General features: G+C 35.8%; 1 protein-coding gene across 2 annotated transcripts in view; it reads left to right on the top strand.

Moving 5' to 3' along the window:
- The window catches only part of tdrd3 (tudor domain containing 3), a 34,107-nt gene extending 14,752 nt beyond the window's left edge, over window positions 1–19,355 (top strand). The window contains exons 9-13 of one of the 2 annotated variants that reach the window (XM_067387685.1): window positions 1,730–1,901; window positions 4,322–4,444; window positions 9,488–10,353; window positions 10,445–10,570; window positions 16,258–19,355. In XM_067387685.1, the coding sequence (XP_067243786.1) occupies window positions 1,730–1,901; window positions 4,322–4,444; window positions 9,488–10,353; window positions 10,445–10,570; window positions 16,258–16,290 (1,320 nt within the window). In that variant the 3' untranslated portion in view covers window positions 16,291–19,355. Of the gene's footprint in view, window positions 1–1,729; window positions 1,902–4,321; window positions 4,445–9,487; window positions 10,354–10,444; window positions 10,571–12,495; window positions 14,908–16,257 lie in introns of those variants that run through there. The other variant, XM_067387684.1, reaches the window with a different exon arrangement.
- Window positions 19,356–20,030: the final 675 nt, after the last annotated feature.

Here is a 20,030-nt window from a genome sequence, read left to right as displayed (position 1 = left end):
TTTAATTTTTCTGGCTTCCATTTTAATGGTTAAATTAAATTTTAATAATCAAAAAGCATGTCTAATTAATTGAAATCATGAAACTTATACAATTTAAGAACAATTTATTAGAAGTTTAAAAAAATACATATTTTAGGGCCCTATGAAATACGGTTTATTTTATTTTTTTTTACCAAATGCTGTGCTTTATGTTTTAATTTTTCTGGATTCTATTTTAATGGTTAAATTAAATTTTAATAATCAAAAAGCATGTCTAATTAATTGAATTCATAAAAACAACTACATTTATTAATTTCTAAATTTCTATGAAATGTTTTGTTTTTGTATTTAAATTTGTCTGGCAATCAAATGAAGGAATAAAACATTATCTTTTAATCATGAAATTAAACTTTTCTTTGTCAAACAAAGTGCTGCACAACAGAGCTTTACTGTTACAATTAAAACATGGAATAAAAATGGATTATTTCTAAAATAAAGTTTTAATAATAATTTATTATTATTATTATTAGTGTTAATATTATTATTACATTGAGATGCAGCTAGATTCTACTGTACAACAGTAATATGTCACAATTTCTTCAAGTTAAACCAAACTTTTATTTTGACAGGTTGCCATGAAGACCGTTGAGTTTCTGTGTGTTTATGATATGAAGATAGTTTTTCTCAAAATGGAAAAATGCTCATGAAGTGACTCTCAGAGCGGCTCTGGAGATGATGTTCATGCATTCATGTATTTATGTAGTGAGGCGTCAGAGGCTGAAAACACTGCGAGCATCATGCTTCTCTGTGTGTGTGTGTGTGTGTGTGTGTGTGTGTGTGTGTGTGTGTGTGTGTGTGTGTGTGTGTGTGTGTGTGTGTGTGTGTGTGTGTGTGTGTGTGTGTGTGTGTGTGTGTGTGTGTGTGGTAAATGAAATCGCACATCTGCACCATTCATTCACACAGACGCAGGATTCATATTTAAACAGTAATTTTGCAGTTTAATATTCACAGACACTAGTCTATAATTGCGGTTTGATTAAAGTGTACTGACCTACTTATTATTTATTAATCAAATTTGACCAATTCCGTGTTATATAGTTAATTCAATATGACTGTTAATTTCAACATTTACCAATGCAGTATTAAAATCACAGTGAACTAACATGAACAAACAATGAACAGATGTATTGAACAGAGTAACATCAACAAATAAATACCATATCTAATGTATTGTTCATTGTTAGTTCATGTTTGTTAATACATTTAATGTTAACAAAAAGTGTCAATTTTGATTAATTTAATCTTTTCTTGCTGAATAAAAGTATTCATTAAAAAAAAAAAAAAAAAAAGGACATGAAGATGCTAATGGATTCAAATTCTGATGTTTTTTAAATAACAGTCTTTAAAAACACCTCAAGTGCCCAAAAATTGTACGGTGGACTATTATTTATAATTAAATGTCATTATTTTCCTCTAATGCCAGTAGAGACACAAGTAAATGCCTTCTCTTGATGAAAGATGAATTGGTGACTGACGTAAGCATCCGTAGATGTGACCCCTCTGTGTCCCCGTCTTCTGTTTTTTTATTTTTTTCATCTAATGTCAATGTTTTTGTACTCTAGTAGGTCTCTGCATGTTTTCTACATCTGTTCTTTTGTCCCTGCTTGATGGATTTTAATGCAATGCTTGATGACCCTCAAGTTCATCAGATTCCTTCTCTGCTGTTTCATGTTGCTGCGGTCTCTTCAAGGTTGATGAGCGAGCTTTGAGGGACATCATGGAGATGGGCTTTAACCGTGAGGCGGCCAGACAGGCCCTGCTGGATAACAACAATAACGTGGAGGTGGCCCTTAACTTCCTGCTCACCGGAACAAACCAGCCCAAAGCGGCCCAGATGGAGCAGAGCCGCCCACCTCCTCGAGGTAAAGCCTTCGTGTGCCGAGAAAAGATCAGAAATCTTCAGATAGTTTCTAGATACACATCTGCTCATGAAAGAAGGCGGCAGGATTGTGATGGTTGCTTAAAGACTAGTAGGATTCATTTTTCTTTCTTGTGTAGGTCAATTTTTCTTGTTTATTCAGTTCACTGCAATAAAATCAAATGCAATAAAACCCATCGATAGAGATGCACCACTTGACCGGCCATCGATTGGAACTGGACGGTTGCTGAATGTGTGTTAAGAGGAAAAACTGCAGTTTCATTTTGGTCTGTCTCTGTTCTGAACTTGCACACAAACTGCATTATAATTATTTCCCAAAATGTCATTTGTGCCACCCAATTGCTACTCAATACTAGCCCAATCACGTTTCAGGGGGTAAAATCTGCATTTTGCCAGGGTTCCTTTGGTAAAATTTGTATTCCAAGGGCTAAATATCATGTTATTTGGGGTCACTTCAACCCGCGGACATAAAAAACAACTTGCGGCAACAGTGTTAAAGTAGCCGCGTACTTGGCAACACTGAATTGAATGCACCCGCTCCAGACCTACGTAGGTCATCTTACATTTCATGAAGTTGATTGGTAACGAACATGAAGTAGAGCCAACAACTCCCTAAAATTCAAGATATCAGGGCAAAAATGCCCCTGGATGAGTTTTTGTCTCATATTTTTATCATGATATAGTTGAGCAATATCACACGAGTGCTGTTTTTGTCCCGAATAGCACGAGTGCAAATGTGATATTGATTTTATACAATATTATAGACACTATATTGTCCGCTTTCTCAACTTTTGCAGTGTTTCATTTCTGAATGAATCTGTTTTGAGTGAATTAATTGGGTGAATCAATGATTCAGTGGCCCGTTCATAAAGAGAAACGTTCACTTCATTCCTGAATGAATCAGCTGTTTGAACTAATTAAATGAATGACTTACTCATTTAGTAATTTACCGCCACCTACTGGCAGTTTTAGTTCCTTATTTAGATTAACATTTCATTTAAAAAAAAAAATGTCATATTTGCATAGTAAAAAAATCCCCAAAAAATAATTTACTCACCCTCGTGTCCATTGAAGCGTTTGATGCTCTTCTCATTTAACACAATAATGACTTTAAATGTTGTTTTGGGGGTTATTTCTCAGCTATATTTAATATGCAATTAATTAGATTGCCATATCGTGTAGGGCTGCAGCTATCGATTCTTTATGTAATCGATTAATCTAGCACTTGATCGATCGATTAATCAGATTTTAGTTTTTTTTTTTTTACAGCCAAAACAAATAATGTATAGCGAAAATGATGTGGCTATAAAATGATCTAGCATTTGGATTTTATTTCTTAAAAAAAGCAGAGGTATTGGTTCCAACTCCAACATTTGGCTCCAAAACTAAGCCTTTTTATTGCAATTTTTACCCATTTAGTGTTTATAAGTGCCAGCACCAACAATTATATAACAATACAGTTAAGTCAACTTACTGTAAAACATGTATAACATGTAAAACTATGAATACAAACTTAAATAGTAAAGGCCATTTGGCCTTAGTTTTGTCTTCTTAATACAACATTACAAAAAAATGATTGCACCTTCTGCAAATTATCGACCTGAGAACAAAAACCCATGCCGTGTGTGAGGAAGAGTGACGCCCCAGTCAGACCAGTTGCTTCATTGCAGTTTGGTCTGGCAGAAATAGCCTACATACAATCATTTTCAATAGAACGCTGCATTTGACTTGCATTCCGGTGCATTTTAGGTGAAGCATCCGTTCGAAAAATCGCGTCACAACATCACGTCCCTGTGTTTTCAGTGAATGCATGCTGAAATTATTGTTGCGTGGCTACATAAAAAGTTTAAGCATATGTGATGCATTGCCACGATTGGTCTAACTGGCGCGTGAGAGAGACGAGGGTGCATGCGTGTGTGTGTGAAGGGGTTCTTTTTTTTAGGCTATACTCTCTTAAAATACGTTTGCTACTTAAAAACATCAAAGCTAAACATCATATCTATGTTTACTCTCCGTCATCGCGCCAACTAAATTCAAAATGTCACGCGCTATGGTGTCCTTCCTGAACATGAACAATGGTCCGTGTGAATCAGATCCCTGTGCGTATAGTGCGCATCATAGCAATTTAACGAGGCTAAAACTCTGCCTTGAGGAATTTTTGTAATCGAGTTAATCGAGTGACTCGATGAATCGTTTCAGCCCTAATATTGCGTAATTAATTAGATAAAAAATGTAATTGCTTGACAACACTAGTGGAAATATTACGAAACAGGACGTTGCTGAATACGGAAAGCAAAGGAGAGAGGAAAGCACAGAAAATACTGAACCAGGCTTTAATTGTTTAATTTATTAATAATACTTCAATTGTCCTTTTAATTTGACAGTTTGTTTGTTTTCTGACAGGAAAGGGTCGTGGAAGGGGACGCTCCAGACAAGATGAGGATGAGGAAGCAGGAGGAAGACCATCTGGGCCCAGCACGCTGTTCGACTTCCTGGAGTCAAAAATGGGGACGTTCTCCATTGACGGTACTTTGAATTTATTTGACCTTTTTATGTTTTTGTAGTGCTTTACAATCTGGCCAATATTAGGGCTTCTTTAAATTATTGGTGCCAATATTGGAAACAGATAGTGACAGTGTTTAGTGTTGTTTATGTACTATTATACAGGGTTCTTACGCAGTTTGGAAAAGTATTGACTTTGATTTGAGTTGTTTCTAGGTCTGTATAAGCAGTGCTTCCCACACATAGACTTTACTTGGGCGGGCCGCCCACGTATAATAACGGCCGCCCAGGTATATTTGGAGACACATTTTTGCTTTTATTATTTTTATCCTCTTATACTTTTATATCCGCGCAAGATAATGAAACCATCCACGATCGATTAACTAGTCGTTTCATACCTGCTCGTTACGTGTGCGCTGCATTTTGCAAAGTCACTAGGTGGCGCTGGCGTAACAGCGCTTCAGTCTGCTTCAAAGTGATTCTTAATCAATGAAAAGCGCAGATTTATGCCAAGCGATTGCTAATGAACTCAAGTTGAAGAAATATTACAATGTCTACATTATGGCCTTTTTATAAAATGTTTTAGATGATTGTAAGAATCTGAAGGATCAGCCTGCAAGAGTACAGACATTTCAAAATAAGAGTACCTGTGTATTTCAGTCTTGTTTATAATCAAAAGTCACACGCTAAGTTTTTTCTTTTTCTTTTGGGCATTATTGGTATTTTGGTTACACAATAAATTGTATTTAATTTGATTTATTATTCATAGTAAATTATTGTAGTCTCACATTATTTGACACACATTATTCATTTTATAAATTTTACTAGTAAAATCTGTGTCCCATTCACTGAGAGAGACGCTATATGACAGCAAGGAGAACATAGGAAAAGGTGAACCATTTAAATGCTGTAATTTTGCATAATTTACAATGCATAATGTTAGTATGTAATTAAATGTAATATGCTATGTAATTAAAATTAATTTCAATTAAATAAAAATACTGTTAAAAATCACACATTATCTGTTTGTCACATGTAGTAGACCATTTTTGTGCTGTGGGTAATAGGAGGATTTTTCGCCCGGCTACCACCACAAGTATATTTCAAACCTGTGGGAAGCACTGCTAAGTATGGACAAAACATTGTGTTTTCAGACTATTGCACCTATTCAGTTTTCTAAAATATACAATTAAGACTAAAAATAAATTTATCAAACAAGCAGAGTGTTTTCATGGCAAAAGTTTAGTGATTGTCAAACACAACTGAATGAATTCAAGGCACATTTTCATCACACAAAACTGTCTCTTTTGAACTTCACTAAAAGAATATTTACTCAACCAGCAAAGAAACAAACAGTCATCTGAGACTTTGCTGTTTGGTGTGACGTCAAACCACATTCACTGCAATAAAGCATTTCAGCTTTCTTCTTTTCATATATCACTTTGATAAAACCAGCATGAAAATAAAAATATTTACAGATGCCTGTACTAGATACTATGTCATTGAAAATAATGCTGAATGAACCATTCATGTTAAATATGGTCTGAAAGATTTATAGAGAGGTTTGGAAATTATTTGAGTCGGGAAAAGTATGGAATTTTGAAATGGAAAATTAGTAGGAACCCTGATGAGCTTTTATTGTTAAATTGTTTAAGATTTTGTAACTTTATATACATTTTGTTAGTGTTTTTTAATAACTAGATTTAATATAATTGTATTTCATTATTAGGCCTTTCAACTTTTAAGTTAGTTGCTTAATAGTTTTTAATCTATTATTTATATTTTATATCAGCTTATAAGTTTTAAATTCTCTTAATTAACAGTAACACTGAATAGTAAACTTTTTCTGTGCCAACTTTCTAAAGTAATTAAAGTAGTCTATAACTCTGCATCCTTTTCCTATTTCACATAGTTTCACTGATTTTCCAGCTCAAATAAATATTTAATTTACATTTATTTATTTTGTAAGCATCTGTGTTAAAAATTGGATAATGTAGTTAGCTCGTCATTATTGCAAAATGGGGATGATAAAAGACCCTGCTTGGTTTCAAAGTCATGATCAGCCTGTGAGTTTATTATCCTTTATTCCTTCCTACTGGATGTGCAATGGAAGATGTCCTAATAATGGGAACATTGTATCAGGATTTTTAATCTCTTCTTATGTTCGAATCCCAGTGGGCTGCAGAACTGTGCGGCGTCAAACAGATGGCCAGTCCCAAATGAAGGCGCTTCTATTAGTCAGCTTTAGATAAGTCTCTGTGGCTGGTAAGCTTTGCCTGACATATGGCTTTAGGAGAAAACAGACAGGGCTAATATGTGGAGAAACCGTTTGTCCGCTCTTTCAGTGCCGATGTTTTAACATTCAGTGTGTTGCTTTGAGTCAGAATGACCTGAAACACACTGCTATTGTGCTTTTGAAGAGCACTGCATCATCACTGAATCCTGCATTTAATTAGTTGATATTTCTATGAAAAGACTATCTGGGTTTTTGAATGAACTTTTAGTTATTACCACTTATTATTTCTGACGCATTTCTCAACAAAGTGATTTGAATGCATGACGTGGCACTCATTTTGCAAGACACTGAAGATATGCAAAACAACAGGCTATTCAGTTTGAGTTATCTTTGGAGGTTTTTCTTTGCAAATAGTGAAATATTCTATTAGTGGTGGGCCGATAAATCATACGATATTTGACATTTTAATTATCAGCATTAACTTATACGTTTTTTTATTTGGGTGATGTGTCAGAAGCAGGGGTTGAGAACGCCAGCACTTTAGCCGCGTCGAGCTCCCATTAGTTTACTGCTAATAAGTGACTATATATTTGTTTGATGACCAGCTTATGTCTTCTTTTAAAAGTGACCCATATACAATATCTGCATTTACACTATTCACTTGTAGAAACAACCCAAAATAGATGTTCTGACCCAGAAAAGCTTAGGCTGAAAAGGAAGTAAAAATTACGCGATTTGATCATACAAGCTTTTGCTTTCCGCACCATCTTTAAAGGTCAGCAGAGCATTGGGTTGAGTCTTCGTCCTCCATTGAAAAGAGTCATGTGATCGCAGTGGGTGACGTTATTCGCCACCGTCACTTTTTCAATGATGCACGTCCCGGGAATTTCCGATCTGTCCGATTACATGGCAGACACAAATGCACGTTTCTGATTCATATCAAATTTATTTCCACTTATGAATGAAGCCTGAAACCATGGAAGCTTGATTCCGCCACAGAATAAAAAATATAAAGGATAATTGAGATTTTTATCTCGTAAATTCTGACTTTTTTCTCACAGTTGTGTGATATAAAGTCGCAATTGCGCTATAAAGTCAGAATTGTGTAATATAGTTGCAAGTGCATTATAAAGTCAGAATTGTGTGATATAAACTCAGAATTGTTAGTTATAAAGTCACAATTGCATGATATAAAGTCAGAATTGAGAGTTATAAAGTCAGAATTGTGTGATATAAAGTCAGAAAAGAGTGATATAAACTCACAGTTGTTTGTTATAAAGTCAGAATTGCGTAATATAGTCGCAATTGCATGATATAAAGTCAGAATTGAGAGTTATAAAGTCAGAATTGAGAGTTATAAAGTCAGAATTGCATAATATAGTCGCAATTGCATGATATAAAGTCAGAATTGATTGATATAAAGTCAGAATAGAGTGATATAAACTCACAGTTGTTAGTTATAAAGTCAGAATTGCGTAATATAGTCGCAATTGCATGATATAAAGTCAGAATTGAGAGTTATAAAGTCAGAATTGAGAGTTATAAAGTCAGAATTGCATAATATAGTCGCAATTGCATGATATAAAGTCAGAATTGATTGATATAAAGTCAGAATAGAGTGATATAAACTCACAGTTGTTAGTTATAAAGTCAGAATTGCGTAATATAGTCGCAATTGCATGATATAAAGTCAGAATTGAGTGATATAAAGTAGCAATTCTGACTTTTTTCTCACAGTTCTGACTTCTTTTCTCACAGTTGTGTGATATAAAGTCGCAATTGCGCTATAAAGTCAGAATTGTGTAATATAGTTGCAAGTGCATTATAAAGTCAGAATTGAGTGATATAAAGTCAGAATTGTTATAAAGTCACAATTGCATGATATAAAGTCAGAATTGTTAGTTATAAAGTCAGAATTGCATAATATAGTCGCAATTGCATGATATAAAGTCAGAATTGATTGATATAAAGTCAGAATTGATTGATATAAAGTCAGAATTGAGTGATATAAAGTCAGAATTCTGACTTTTTTCTCACAGTTCTGACTTCTTTTCTCAGGATTGTGACATATAAAGTCGCATTTGCGAGTTATAAAGTCCAATCATGAAGGAAAAAAAGAATTGCGAGAAACTCCAAATTGCGAGTTTGTGTACAATTCTGAGAAAAAAAAGTCAGAATTGCCGCTAATGCTTTACAAAAAGGTTTTTTAGTTAACATTAGTTAACATGCACTAATGAACTGCACTAATACAGCATTTATTAATCTTTGTTAATGTTAATTTCAACATTTACTAATACATTATTCAAATTTTGTTAACAGTAGTTAATGCACTGTTAACTAAAATGAACAATGAACAACTGTATTTTCATTTTCATTAACATTAAAAAAGATTAGTAAATACAGTAAGGAATGTATTGCTCATGGTTAATTCATGTTAGTTAATACATTAAACTAATGTTTAACTAATGAACCTTATTGTATAGTGTTACTGAATTGTCATATCTCGCAATTCTGACTTTATAACTCGCAATTGCGATTTTATATCATGCAATTCTCACGCAACAAGCTTCCATATGAAACTGATCTGAGAATATCGGAATCCTTGTGCTTTTTTCTGCTTACATGTTTGCATCATATCTGATCTGTGCCACATGGAGGAAAAAATCTGAATTGGGTCACTTAAACCATCTGACGTAAATGCGGCCATTCTTTTAAATCTGCTCTCAGCATACAGCAAACATGCATTTATATCATTTAAACAAGTCTTGGAATGATTTTTTTCCCCAAATTGTGCAGCAATTGACAAGTTTTTCTTATAATTAACCTGCTAGAGTCAAAGAACCAGTCTTCACTACAAGACCACCAAACTAAGATGACTTTCCCCAACACCGATCAAATATCCAGAGATGGTGCCCCGTCCAAACACCCTCCTCGAAATGAGGGAAGGCCGCAGAGAAACGACAGGCCTCCCCGTTTCCAGAAGGACGGAGACTTCCCTAAACCTAGCCCAGCCTCTTCCACCTTCTCCCAGCCACAGAAATGGAGGGACGGAGAGCGACCAGGAAGAGGAGGATCAGAGCGATGGAAGAATGAAAGTCAAGATGCTAGAATTGCATCTTCCTCGTACACCTCTTCCTCGACAGGGAAGTCCAGGGAACAGCAAGGAAAGGAACATAGTGGATCAAAGGGCTTCCAGCAGGAACCCCATAATGGTGGATGGAAAGAGCAGAATGGAACAGGACGGTCTGATCCTGCTTCATTTAGGAAAAACCAATCAAACGGATCCGCGGCACCTAAATCCTCAAATCCTGCTGCGTCAGGCTCAGATCCTAAAGGAAGATATGAGGCAAACAACAGAAGGAAAGGCAGGCCAGAAAGGCCCAATTCAGGGTACTTTGAGCGTTCCCAAGATGCAATGAAAAAAGACTTTTCGCAGGATGCGGGATCAGGCCAGTTCATCAAAGTGGGTGGGGTTTCAAACACGCAGCTCCCTAATGGAGATTTAGAACACAGACGGACTGGTCCAATCAAGCCGCAGTCTTCAGGCCCGCCTCAAAAGCAAACCAACACGCGTAACTCCGCCCCCAAAAAGAGATCCGGCCCAATCAAAGGTCCGAGAGAGCCCGCCGACACAAATAATTACGTAAACTGGAAAGCAGGTGACCAATGTCTCGCACTGTACTGGGAAGACAATAAGGTCAGTAATTTCCATTATTATTATTATTATTATTATTATACGCTTTTGTTGCATTTTCCATTTTGTGTAATATCTTGCTTATTTATGGCAGTTTTATCGGGCGAGCATCGATGCCGTCCACCCCTCGGGCTCGACGGCTGTGGTCGTGTTCAGTGACTACGGCAACTGCGAAGAAGTTCTGCTTCACAATATCAAACCACTGCACATGGATGTTTGGGTAAGAATCAGATCACCTGAGATCCTTTAAACCCAAATTATACTTCGGCCGTCCACGTTCTGCGACGGTTTGCACACTGTCCACATGACATAATTTTCGTCATCGGGACGGTCCGAGCACACAGTCCGCGTGCAGCCTAATTTGAGTGTCCGCGCGGGCGGTGCGTGTACAACAGCGCATGGGCAAGGTGAATGTTGAGACAGAAGTGTCCACTAGGTGGCAATATGCACAGTTGTGATGTACTGTGAACTTTTTTTTACTTTATAAAGCCCCCCCCTGCGCTGCATTAAATAATGTTATGAAATTGTTTTAAATATTTTTTGAAAATACAAATAAGAAGTGTTGGGGGTAAAAAATGATGCTTCCAAACAAGAAAATAAACATTAAACAAGTGACCGTCTTAAGTAGTGAGTCATCGAGTCATTCATTCAAACGATTCATTAAAAAATGAGGCAGTTATTTATGAATGAGTCATTGAATCTTTGACTCAACCAATTTGTTCAAAACGCTGAATCTTTCATGAATGAAACATGGTTGAGTGTTGCATGCGCTATGGTTATTTGTTTGGAACAAATAGAACAAAAACATTCAATATTGCGTCTAAAGTGACTTAAAGGCACAATATGTAAGATTTTTGGATTAAAATATCCAAAAACCACTAGAACAGTGTCATATATTTTGTTGACTTGTGTACTTACATTATCCCAGATGTTTCCAAGAATGTTTAAATCCAGAGAAATAAGCAATTTTAACCAGGACTCGGACCATGTCCGTGCGTTGCCTATCAATGACATCATACGCGCATTACCCGGTTTTATTTTGTAGAAACCATGGAAACACCAAAGACACTTTAATATATTACATTTTTTATTAGACAAGGGAAAAACTGTTTGGATACATTTAAAGACAGAAAACTAATCATTGTTATATAGCTCAACACGTTTAGCCATTTTCCGCGCTGCATGTTTTCACCATGATTTCTGCCGGAGTCCTATCCCGATTCTTTTCCACCAGCTGTGAGCTGAAGACGACATCTCCCGTGATTCTGTGCTCAGTCTCAGTGTTATCAAGCTACGGCTTTGTTTTGAATAGGCGACCTCTAGCGGTGAAAATTTACATAATGTGCCTTTACATATTTTTAAATGATTGAGTCATTCATTCAAACGATTCGTTCAAATGGCTCATTCATTCAAGAATGAGGCAGTTGTTTATGAATGGGTCATTGAATCTTTCACTCAACCGCTGAATTATTCATTGATGAAACATGGTTGAGTGTTGCTGTGAGATTATTTGTTTAGAACTATTTTCGCTGCTAAAATAGAACAAAAACATTCAATATTGCGCCTAAAATGTAAGTGATTTAATTACTTGTTTATTGAACTGTCTATGAAATCAGTGTCACATTTTCAGTCGTGATGGTATTCAGGAAGTCGTGTCATGTTGCTTAACCTGTATCATATGTTATAAATATAAAAACTCCACATTTTGAATTTTTAGTACGTTAACTGAGTTTCATTGTGTGTGCTGCGCTCATTTGTTTCGATTTCTCCTCGAGAGGCTGTGCGAGCCTCGACAGCGCAATCTTGCTACCGTCAGTACATTATATTATTATTCTCTATAGATCGCCATTTACACTAAATGTCATTCTCCCTTTTTGGTGATTCCCTAGTTATTTTTTGTTATTGCAGTTTAATCGGGCTACAAATTCTCTTTCATTTGCCCCTTCAGAAAATCCACTTGTCCTGGACAAGTTAATGTTGAGTCCTGTCCATTAAAGACACGCATGTTCCAAATTCCCAAATTTACAGTTTGGCTGTGTTGTATTTATTTAAAGACCAGTCTGTCTTCTGTTTGCCATGACTGATGCAGTACACTTGCGTTTATTAGTAACATTAGTCACTCATGTCCTGGTAACTTCTTTACAGGATGACGAAGACATTTACTATGAGAATTCCCTTGAATTTCGAAGAGGAGGAGACGGACAACCTCGACGCTCTCGACCGACGCAACAATATTATCAACCGCCCCGTGCAAGAGACTGACACACACTCGCACGCAAACCCATCCTCACAGTCTTTCCCTAGCAAGGCAACTCACTTGAATTGCTCATTACTCCTGGAAAAAACAATTAGTGCTCTTTTTTTGGTAAACCAACACACTTAGGTCAGGACTTAAACAGGCTGTTACTCTTCTGCTAATAGACACTTCTAGCATTGTGTAGATTCTGTAGAACAGTATAAATGCAACATGATGTTCTCTCCCTATGCAGGTCATTATCATCTTGTTATCCACAAGTAAACAAGTTTAATTGGAAAAAAAATGATATGTGGTTTGTAGTACCTTTTCAGAAGCATCAATATTAACAGCTAAATACATAGGAAATGCTAATAGAGTGAATCTCAGAAATTTTTACCCCAAAATAAAAAATAAGAAATCATATTTTGCATTAACATTATTTGCATGAAAATTAATTAACAGTGTTAAGAATTTTTATTTTGATTTAAATAAAATAATTGTAATACAATTATTTTAATTGTAATTAATTACCGTAATTCGAATCAATGAAAAATCAAAAGTAAAAGTTTAGTTGGTGAGAATTTGTGTGCAAAATGATCATGAAAATGTCACAATGTTTAATAGGCTTTAGTGTGTTTCAAAAAAAAAATTCCTTCAATTTTGGGGTGGAATGTGACCCTGTCATGAGATTCACTCAATGAGCATTGGCAAAAAAAAAAAAATTCATTATCTGTAATGAAAATCTTTTGGTTACATGCCTTTGCGAGGTCTTTACTGCGCTCGATATGCACTACTTCATGCGAGTTAAAAGGAAACTAATCCGTAACTGATACATTTGTGTTTTGTCTCAAAGATGTTTTTTTTAAATTCTAAGACTGATCTGATCTCTGGCGGAAGAGACGGAAGAACATATCTCAAATATCTGATCTCTGTCTCGGCATGGGAGACGGATCCGTAAGGGCTTGCAGCACATGTATGATGAATTCTGTGAACCTTGCCATGCAAACGGCTGCTGTACACGGAGACTATTTGTAAAGGACTTGATATTAATAATTATAAAAGCGCTATGCTCTTTTGTTCAAAGTGCGTCATTTGTTTTTGTTTTTTTTATTTGTTGGCTATTTGTTTATTTGTTATGAATTGCTGTACATTTGATCTTAATGATCCTTAAATAGGCTTTATTTTCTTTAATTAAAACTTTTTTCACTTGATCTTGGGGTGAAATGTGACCTAGATATGAGCTGTCACATTGAGGGCCGTTTACACAACTAAAAACAGAAAACTTTTTATGTATTTTGGCTGTTCATTTACACGACAACAGTGTTTTAGGGGCCTGAAAACGTGTTTCAGAGTGCAAGCTTTTGAAAATTATACCATTAAAAACATTGACGTCATGCGAATGTGTATTACATGGTTTCTTTACACGCGTGACATCGCCATCTACTGGCCTGGCAGCAGAATACAGCGATTTTAGTCGTTTTTGCGGATCCGTGTGAACATTTACCAGATAATGTTGTCGTATGTATGCGAAAAACATATTTTAGTACGTCATTGTCGTGTAGACGTACCCTGAGATTCACTCGATGTGGCGTCTGTAATGACACTGTAATGAACCACAAATGTCTGCATGAATTGTTCCTAAATTAATTTGTTGCCATATTCAATTCAGTGGGACAATTTACGTATGAATTGCTGTACATATGCTCTCAATATGATCTCATTTTCTTTATTTAAAACTTTTTTCACTTGTTCTTGGGGTGAAACATGACCTGTATATGAGCTGTCACATTGAGGGGCCATTTACACAACTAAAAACGGAAAACTTTCTATGCATTTTGGCCATTCATTTACATGACAATGGCATTTTGGGGGCCTGAAAATGAGTTTCAAAGTACAAGTGTTTGAAAACGATACCATTACCACCTGTAAACTATAAAAACGGTGACGTCATGTGCATGCATATTACATAGTTCCCTTACAAAGTGACATCGCCATCTACTGGCCTGACAGCAGAATACAGCGATTTTAGACGTTTTCGCGGATCCGTGTGAACATTTACCAGATAACGTTGTTGTCTGTATGTACAAATGTCTGCATGAATTGCTTCTACATTAATTTGTTGCCACATTTCAATTCAGTGCGACAATTTATATATGAATTGCTGTACATATGATCTTTATGATCCTATGATTTATTTTGTTTATTTAAAACCTTTTTTCACTTGATTTTGGGGTGAAATGTGACTTGGATATGAGCTGTCACATTGAGGGTCCGTTTACACAACTAAAAAATTGAAAACTTTTTATGCATTTTCATTTAAACGACAACAGCGTTTTGGGGGCCTGAAAACGAGTTTCAAAGTGCAAGTGTTTGAAAATAATACTGTCTCTGCGTAAACTATAAAAACAATGACATCATACACATGCATATTAAGTGACATCACCATCTACTGGCCTGGCCGCAGAATACAGTGATTTTAGTCATCTTCGTGGATCTGTGTGAATGAGACAATTTACGTATGAATTGCTTTACATATGATCTTAAATAGGCTTCATTTTCTTCTTTAAAACTTTTTTCACTTGATCTTGGGGTGAAATGTCACTTGGATATGAGCTGTCACATTGAGGGGACGTTTACACGACAACTAAAAATGGAAAACTTGTCATGCATTTTAGCATTTACACGACAACAGCCTTTTGGGGCCTAAAAACGTGTTTCAGAGTGCATGCTTTTGAAAACTATATCGCTATCAAACTATAAAACCGCGAACTTGTAAAAACAGTGACGTCATGCATATTATGTGTCCAGTCTATAGTGTTTCTTTACAAAGTGATATCGCCATCTACTGGCTTGGCCGCAGAATCCGTGTGAACGGGGATTGGTTTGACAACGTTGACGTCTGTACGCGAAAAACGTTTCCGTTTTTAGTACATCGTTGTCGTGTATACGTACACTGAGATTTAATTAATGAGCGTTTGCGTCATGCGACCTCTCTAATGAAACAAACGTAACATATCCACGTGAATTGTTCCTAAATTTATTCTTATATTCAATTTAGTGATACAACTTGCATCCATATTGCGTATGCTTTTCACAAATATGTTCTTTCATGGTTCGTGAAAACGGCCCAAAGTTTGATTCCACTACAAATTGCTTGGTCATCATTTAATGTTTAATTGGAATATGAGTAACTATTTTACCATTGAAAAGTGTGTATGCATCAGCTTTAAAGGGACCGTTCATCCACAAATGAAAATTCCATCATCATTAATTGATGTCGTTCCAAACCTGATTGACTTTTGCAAAATGCAAAAGAAAGATGTTAAATAATATTTCAACTGGTTTTGTACAAAATGACAATGGACACCATTGACTTTCATTGTATGGATGGAAAAAAACACAGACTTATTTCAAAATAACTTAGAGTAAAGTAAGTCATACAGGTTTGGAACAACATGAAGGTGAACTTTTATTTTCGAGTGAACTATCCCATTAAGTATATGAAACTGTAAACGCCTGATAGTTAATCAAACATCAGATCTGACATGCTGCAGTTTGCATACAGTTCGAGCGCCGAACAGTAGCTTGTAGTTAATATTTAGCAGGGTTTAAATGTGCCGTCTGCCATCTGTCGCTCACCTATTTTGAAGTGTGTGTTTTTTATTTCATAGGGGAAAGACAGGACAGGAGTAGCTCAGAGTTAACACACTGAAGGTTCGTGCGGACCGAAGTCAGTGATAGTGTGTCTCGTGTCTTCCCTTATCAGCAAACATCGGACCGGTGTGCCATCCCTCCAGCTTCATTTGTTGTAGCCAGTGAAGCGAACACACAGTAAGTCGATAGCATCCGCCTGAAACCAAGATCTCGGCGGTGGGCCGCTATCATTTTTCACATTACAAAAGACACTATGAACAACATTTCACCCGTAGCCAAAGACTCGCTCGGAATAACAACGAGGAAAACATTCGGATCTGTGAACATCTGATCCAGAATGATGAAAAAAGGACTCACTGCTTAAGAAAACTGATGTTTGCTGTTATTGTAAATGGCAGTGAGTATGGGGAGGGATTTATCATATGCATGTTGAAGTTGTGCATTTGCATATATAAATAATTCATAGCATGTGATATAGAGACCATCTCTGAATAGCTGGAAGTCTCAGCCTGACAGAGCGCTTGTACTTCTACACTTTTACTGATTAGTGCAGACAAATTAGGTTAGACGTGTGATGAGAACTGGCCTAGAAAACACAAACTAAAGAACTAGCACGACTCGTGTTGCCTATGTAATTATAGGCTGTGAAGGCATGGAAATGTTCAAATTCCTCAATAGATTAGCCTGTTTAGTTATAGGACAGGTTAGCATTATGACATCAGCAGTTATTAGACGTGCAGTGCAGGTTTTTCTTAAGTAAATTCATTATATACTGTTTTCTTTCACACAGTGTTGGGTTGTGGGTGTGCGACATCACGCAAACATTGTACGACTGTTCAGAATAAACACTGAGATGCATAAATGAGTCAGGGGTGTAAAACAGGGTAAATGATCCTGTTAGTCCTTGTTGAATTGTTTAAACTCTGCAGTTTGTTTACTAGAAGACTTTATTGACATTCACACAAAGTTAACATTTGTTGCCATTTTGTTTCCTTGTACATCACTGATGGGACGCAGCAGTTTCTGACTGGTGAACTATGGTTGGTTTACACTGCTGATCAAATGTCTTTTCTTCTGGAATTATTTGTTTTTTTGATTTTTTGGTTTTTTAAATTTTGTACCATCGGAAGGGTACAAAAATTGGTAAAGGTTTTGCTATGTGAACAAAAATAAATGAATAAATAAATAATAGTCACACTTGTGCTCAAAAATAAGCGCATTGGAAATAAATAAGGAGCTGTGGAAACACTTGGTACTGCGGCCAAACAAAATCTTACTGAAAGCTCATTTTTTGAGATATCAGCCTCAAATTTGGAGCACAACTTGTTTTGATTTATGGCTTTGATTTTAAGTAAAACATGTTTTGGAAAATATATATTTCATATAAAAATTGAAAATAGTGTTTTGGTGCATTTTTCATTTCATCAAGTTCGCTTTTTCCGCGTTTTTTCACTTCAGCAATAATCTACCAAGTGTTTTATTTAAAAACAGACAACTTAAATCTGTGCTCCAAAACATTTTAGATTTATGATAGTTTAAGTTGAAAATTAAAAAAAAAAAAAAAAAGTAAATAAATGGATTATAACTACTGCATAAATATGATTTAGTACCATAAAATCTTCTAAAAATACTAAATATTAAATTAAAAAAACATTATCGAACTAAAATATATTACATTAATTTCATTGAAATACAATAAAAGAAAAAATTTGGTCATTTTTGACCACCATGTGAGGAGCACCAGAGGGTTAAAAAAGAAATTAATGCTTTTTTATTCAAGAAGACACATTAAATTGATCAATGTGACATTTTTTTAATATTACAAAAGATTTCTATTTCAAATAAATTTTGTTCTTCTACACTGATAATAATCATAAATGTTTCTTGAGCAGCAAATCATCATGAAGGATCATGTGACACTGAAGACTGGAGTAATGATGCTGAATAAACAATATATTCACAAAGAAAACTGCTATTTTAAACTGTAATAATATTTCACTGTTTTACTGTATTTCTGCTGTGATGTAATCCACTTTCACGTCAGAGCTGTTTTAACACTGTATTGACCAATCAGCATCACTCGCTTTATTTTCCATTTTATAATGTAAATGATTCAGCGTGTTTCTTTGAAATTAAAGCTTAGTACAATCAACAGGTTTCATGCAAACATATTCACATATTAACACTTTTTGCAGCTGAAGGGTGAGATGTTTCTGGTCACCGCTGAGGTTTGGAGATATTAAACTGTGGAAGTATTACTCGAGCTAAAAAGCCACTGACACAAATCCTTTGACTTTCTGCATGCCGGATGAGCGACTCTGCGCTCGGGGAACGTAAAGCACTGTAAAGAGACAGAACCTATTTTAATGATGTGGAAAGTCAAAGTACAGGAGCTCTAATTCACTCAAAAACTCATGTGATAAGTGCAATGGTTTGTTAAATCTGACTCAACACGAGCGCAGCGAGGCGAGCGATTCGGCCGACTCTCAGACTTTAAGTAGGCTACTAGTTCTCGGTTATTTTCAGACCCAGTTTCTTAAAAGCATTAAAACATCAGTTTGTTAATGGGATTATGGTGTTGTTACGGCACCATCAGTCAGAGTTTAAACCGACCGCCGGCTGAAAGAAACCATAGTTCTTTCTCCTCACATTATCAAACCTATATGTTATATTTCCCTGCATGCACTATATTATTAATATATACTTTCATAGCGGAGTGGTGGACGTCAGGCAGTAATGCAGCAGAGAAAGAGCCTCAGAAATCAATGAATGAGATTCATGCAGCAACAGTGACCCAGTTTAACAGGAAATCAGTTCAAACTCAATGAATGAAGATTCATTTATAAAGCTCAGTTCTGAGGTCTAATAAAATGGTTGGGTTGTGAATGGAGCTTTAGTTTAAGATCAGAGGAAAAATGCAAATTAAACTTGTTAGAAGTCTAAGTAAAAGATTGAACTCGGAAGACACGCCTAAATCAGCGCTATGTTTGGAATGGCATCCTACCAGTTGTTTTTTTGTTTTTTTTTTGCTGCATCATGCATATTGTGCACAGCATGTTTTCTTTTTGTATGCATAAAGTGGATGACATTATGCAACATTATGCACTTCACTCCATTGCCAAATCAGCTTGATCATTATTTGGTGAGACTGCACAAAAATGCACAAGATTAAACGTAATAAGGTCATGTGACAACAACGGCACGTTCATCATTGCATGCTTTTTTCCATATACAGAGCAGTATGGAGAACGCAGTATGCTAGTATTGTTCATTTCCCTCTGATTATCAGTGTATGTTCTGTGTTTTGTTAAACACGTCATCATTTGAACATTAGAGCTTTGTTAAAATAACACTGAGCTGTTATATCACAGTTTTCAAGGTTTCTCCACACTCGTTTTTCCTCTCTGTCACTCAACGCTTGTTCTCTGATCGCTCTCCTGCTTCTCAGATGTTTCTCATGTAATCCAAGGTACCAAAGTCTTCCATCAAAAGTGAGAGATCTCAGTATAAACATTTCTCATCAAGTTTATGTCATATACACTGCCCTCCAAAAGTTTGGAAATGCCCTAGAAAAGTGGGTTTTTGGGGCAATATTGGCATGAATCCTTTTTAATTTGTTTATATAATAAAATATGTTTTCGTAGTTTAGGTTGTCCCTTATCAGTGCAAAATTATCACAGTTTATACATAGAAAAAAAAAAACTTTTCGATTCCTCAAAATATCCAGCATTAGCAGCTATCTGACCTGAACTGGGTTCTGATTGGTTCATTGTGTTCTAAACTTAATTGG

Source organism: Chanodichthys erythropterus, chromosome 6 (assembly GCF_024489055.1).
Source record: "Chanodichthys erythropterus isolate Z2021 chromosome 6, ASM2448905v1, whole genome shotgun sequence".
In the NCBI taxonomy this organism is placed as follows: domain Eukaryota; kingdom Metazoa; phylum Chordata; class Actinopteri; order Cypriniformes; family Xenocyprididae; genus Chanodichthys; species Chanodichthys erythropterus.
This window is presented reverse-complemented; position numbering and strand designations above follow the sequence as displayed.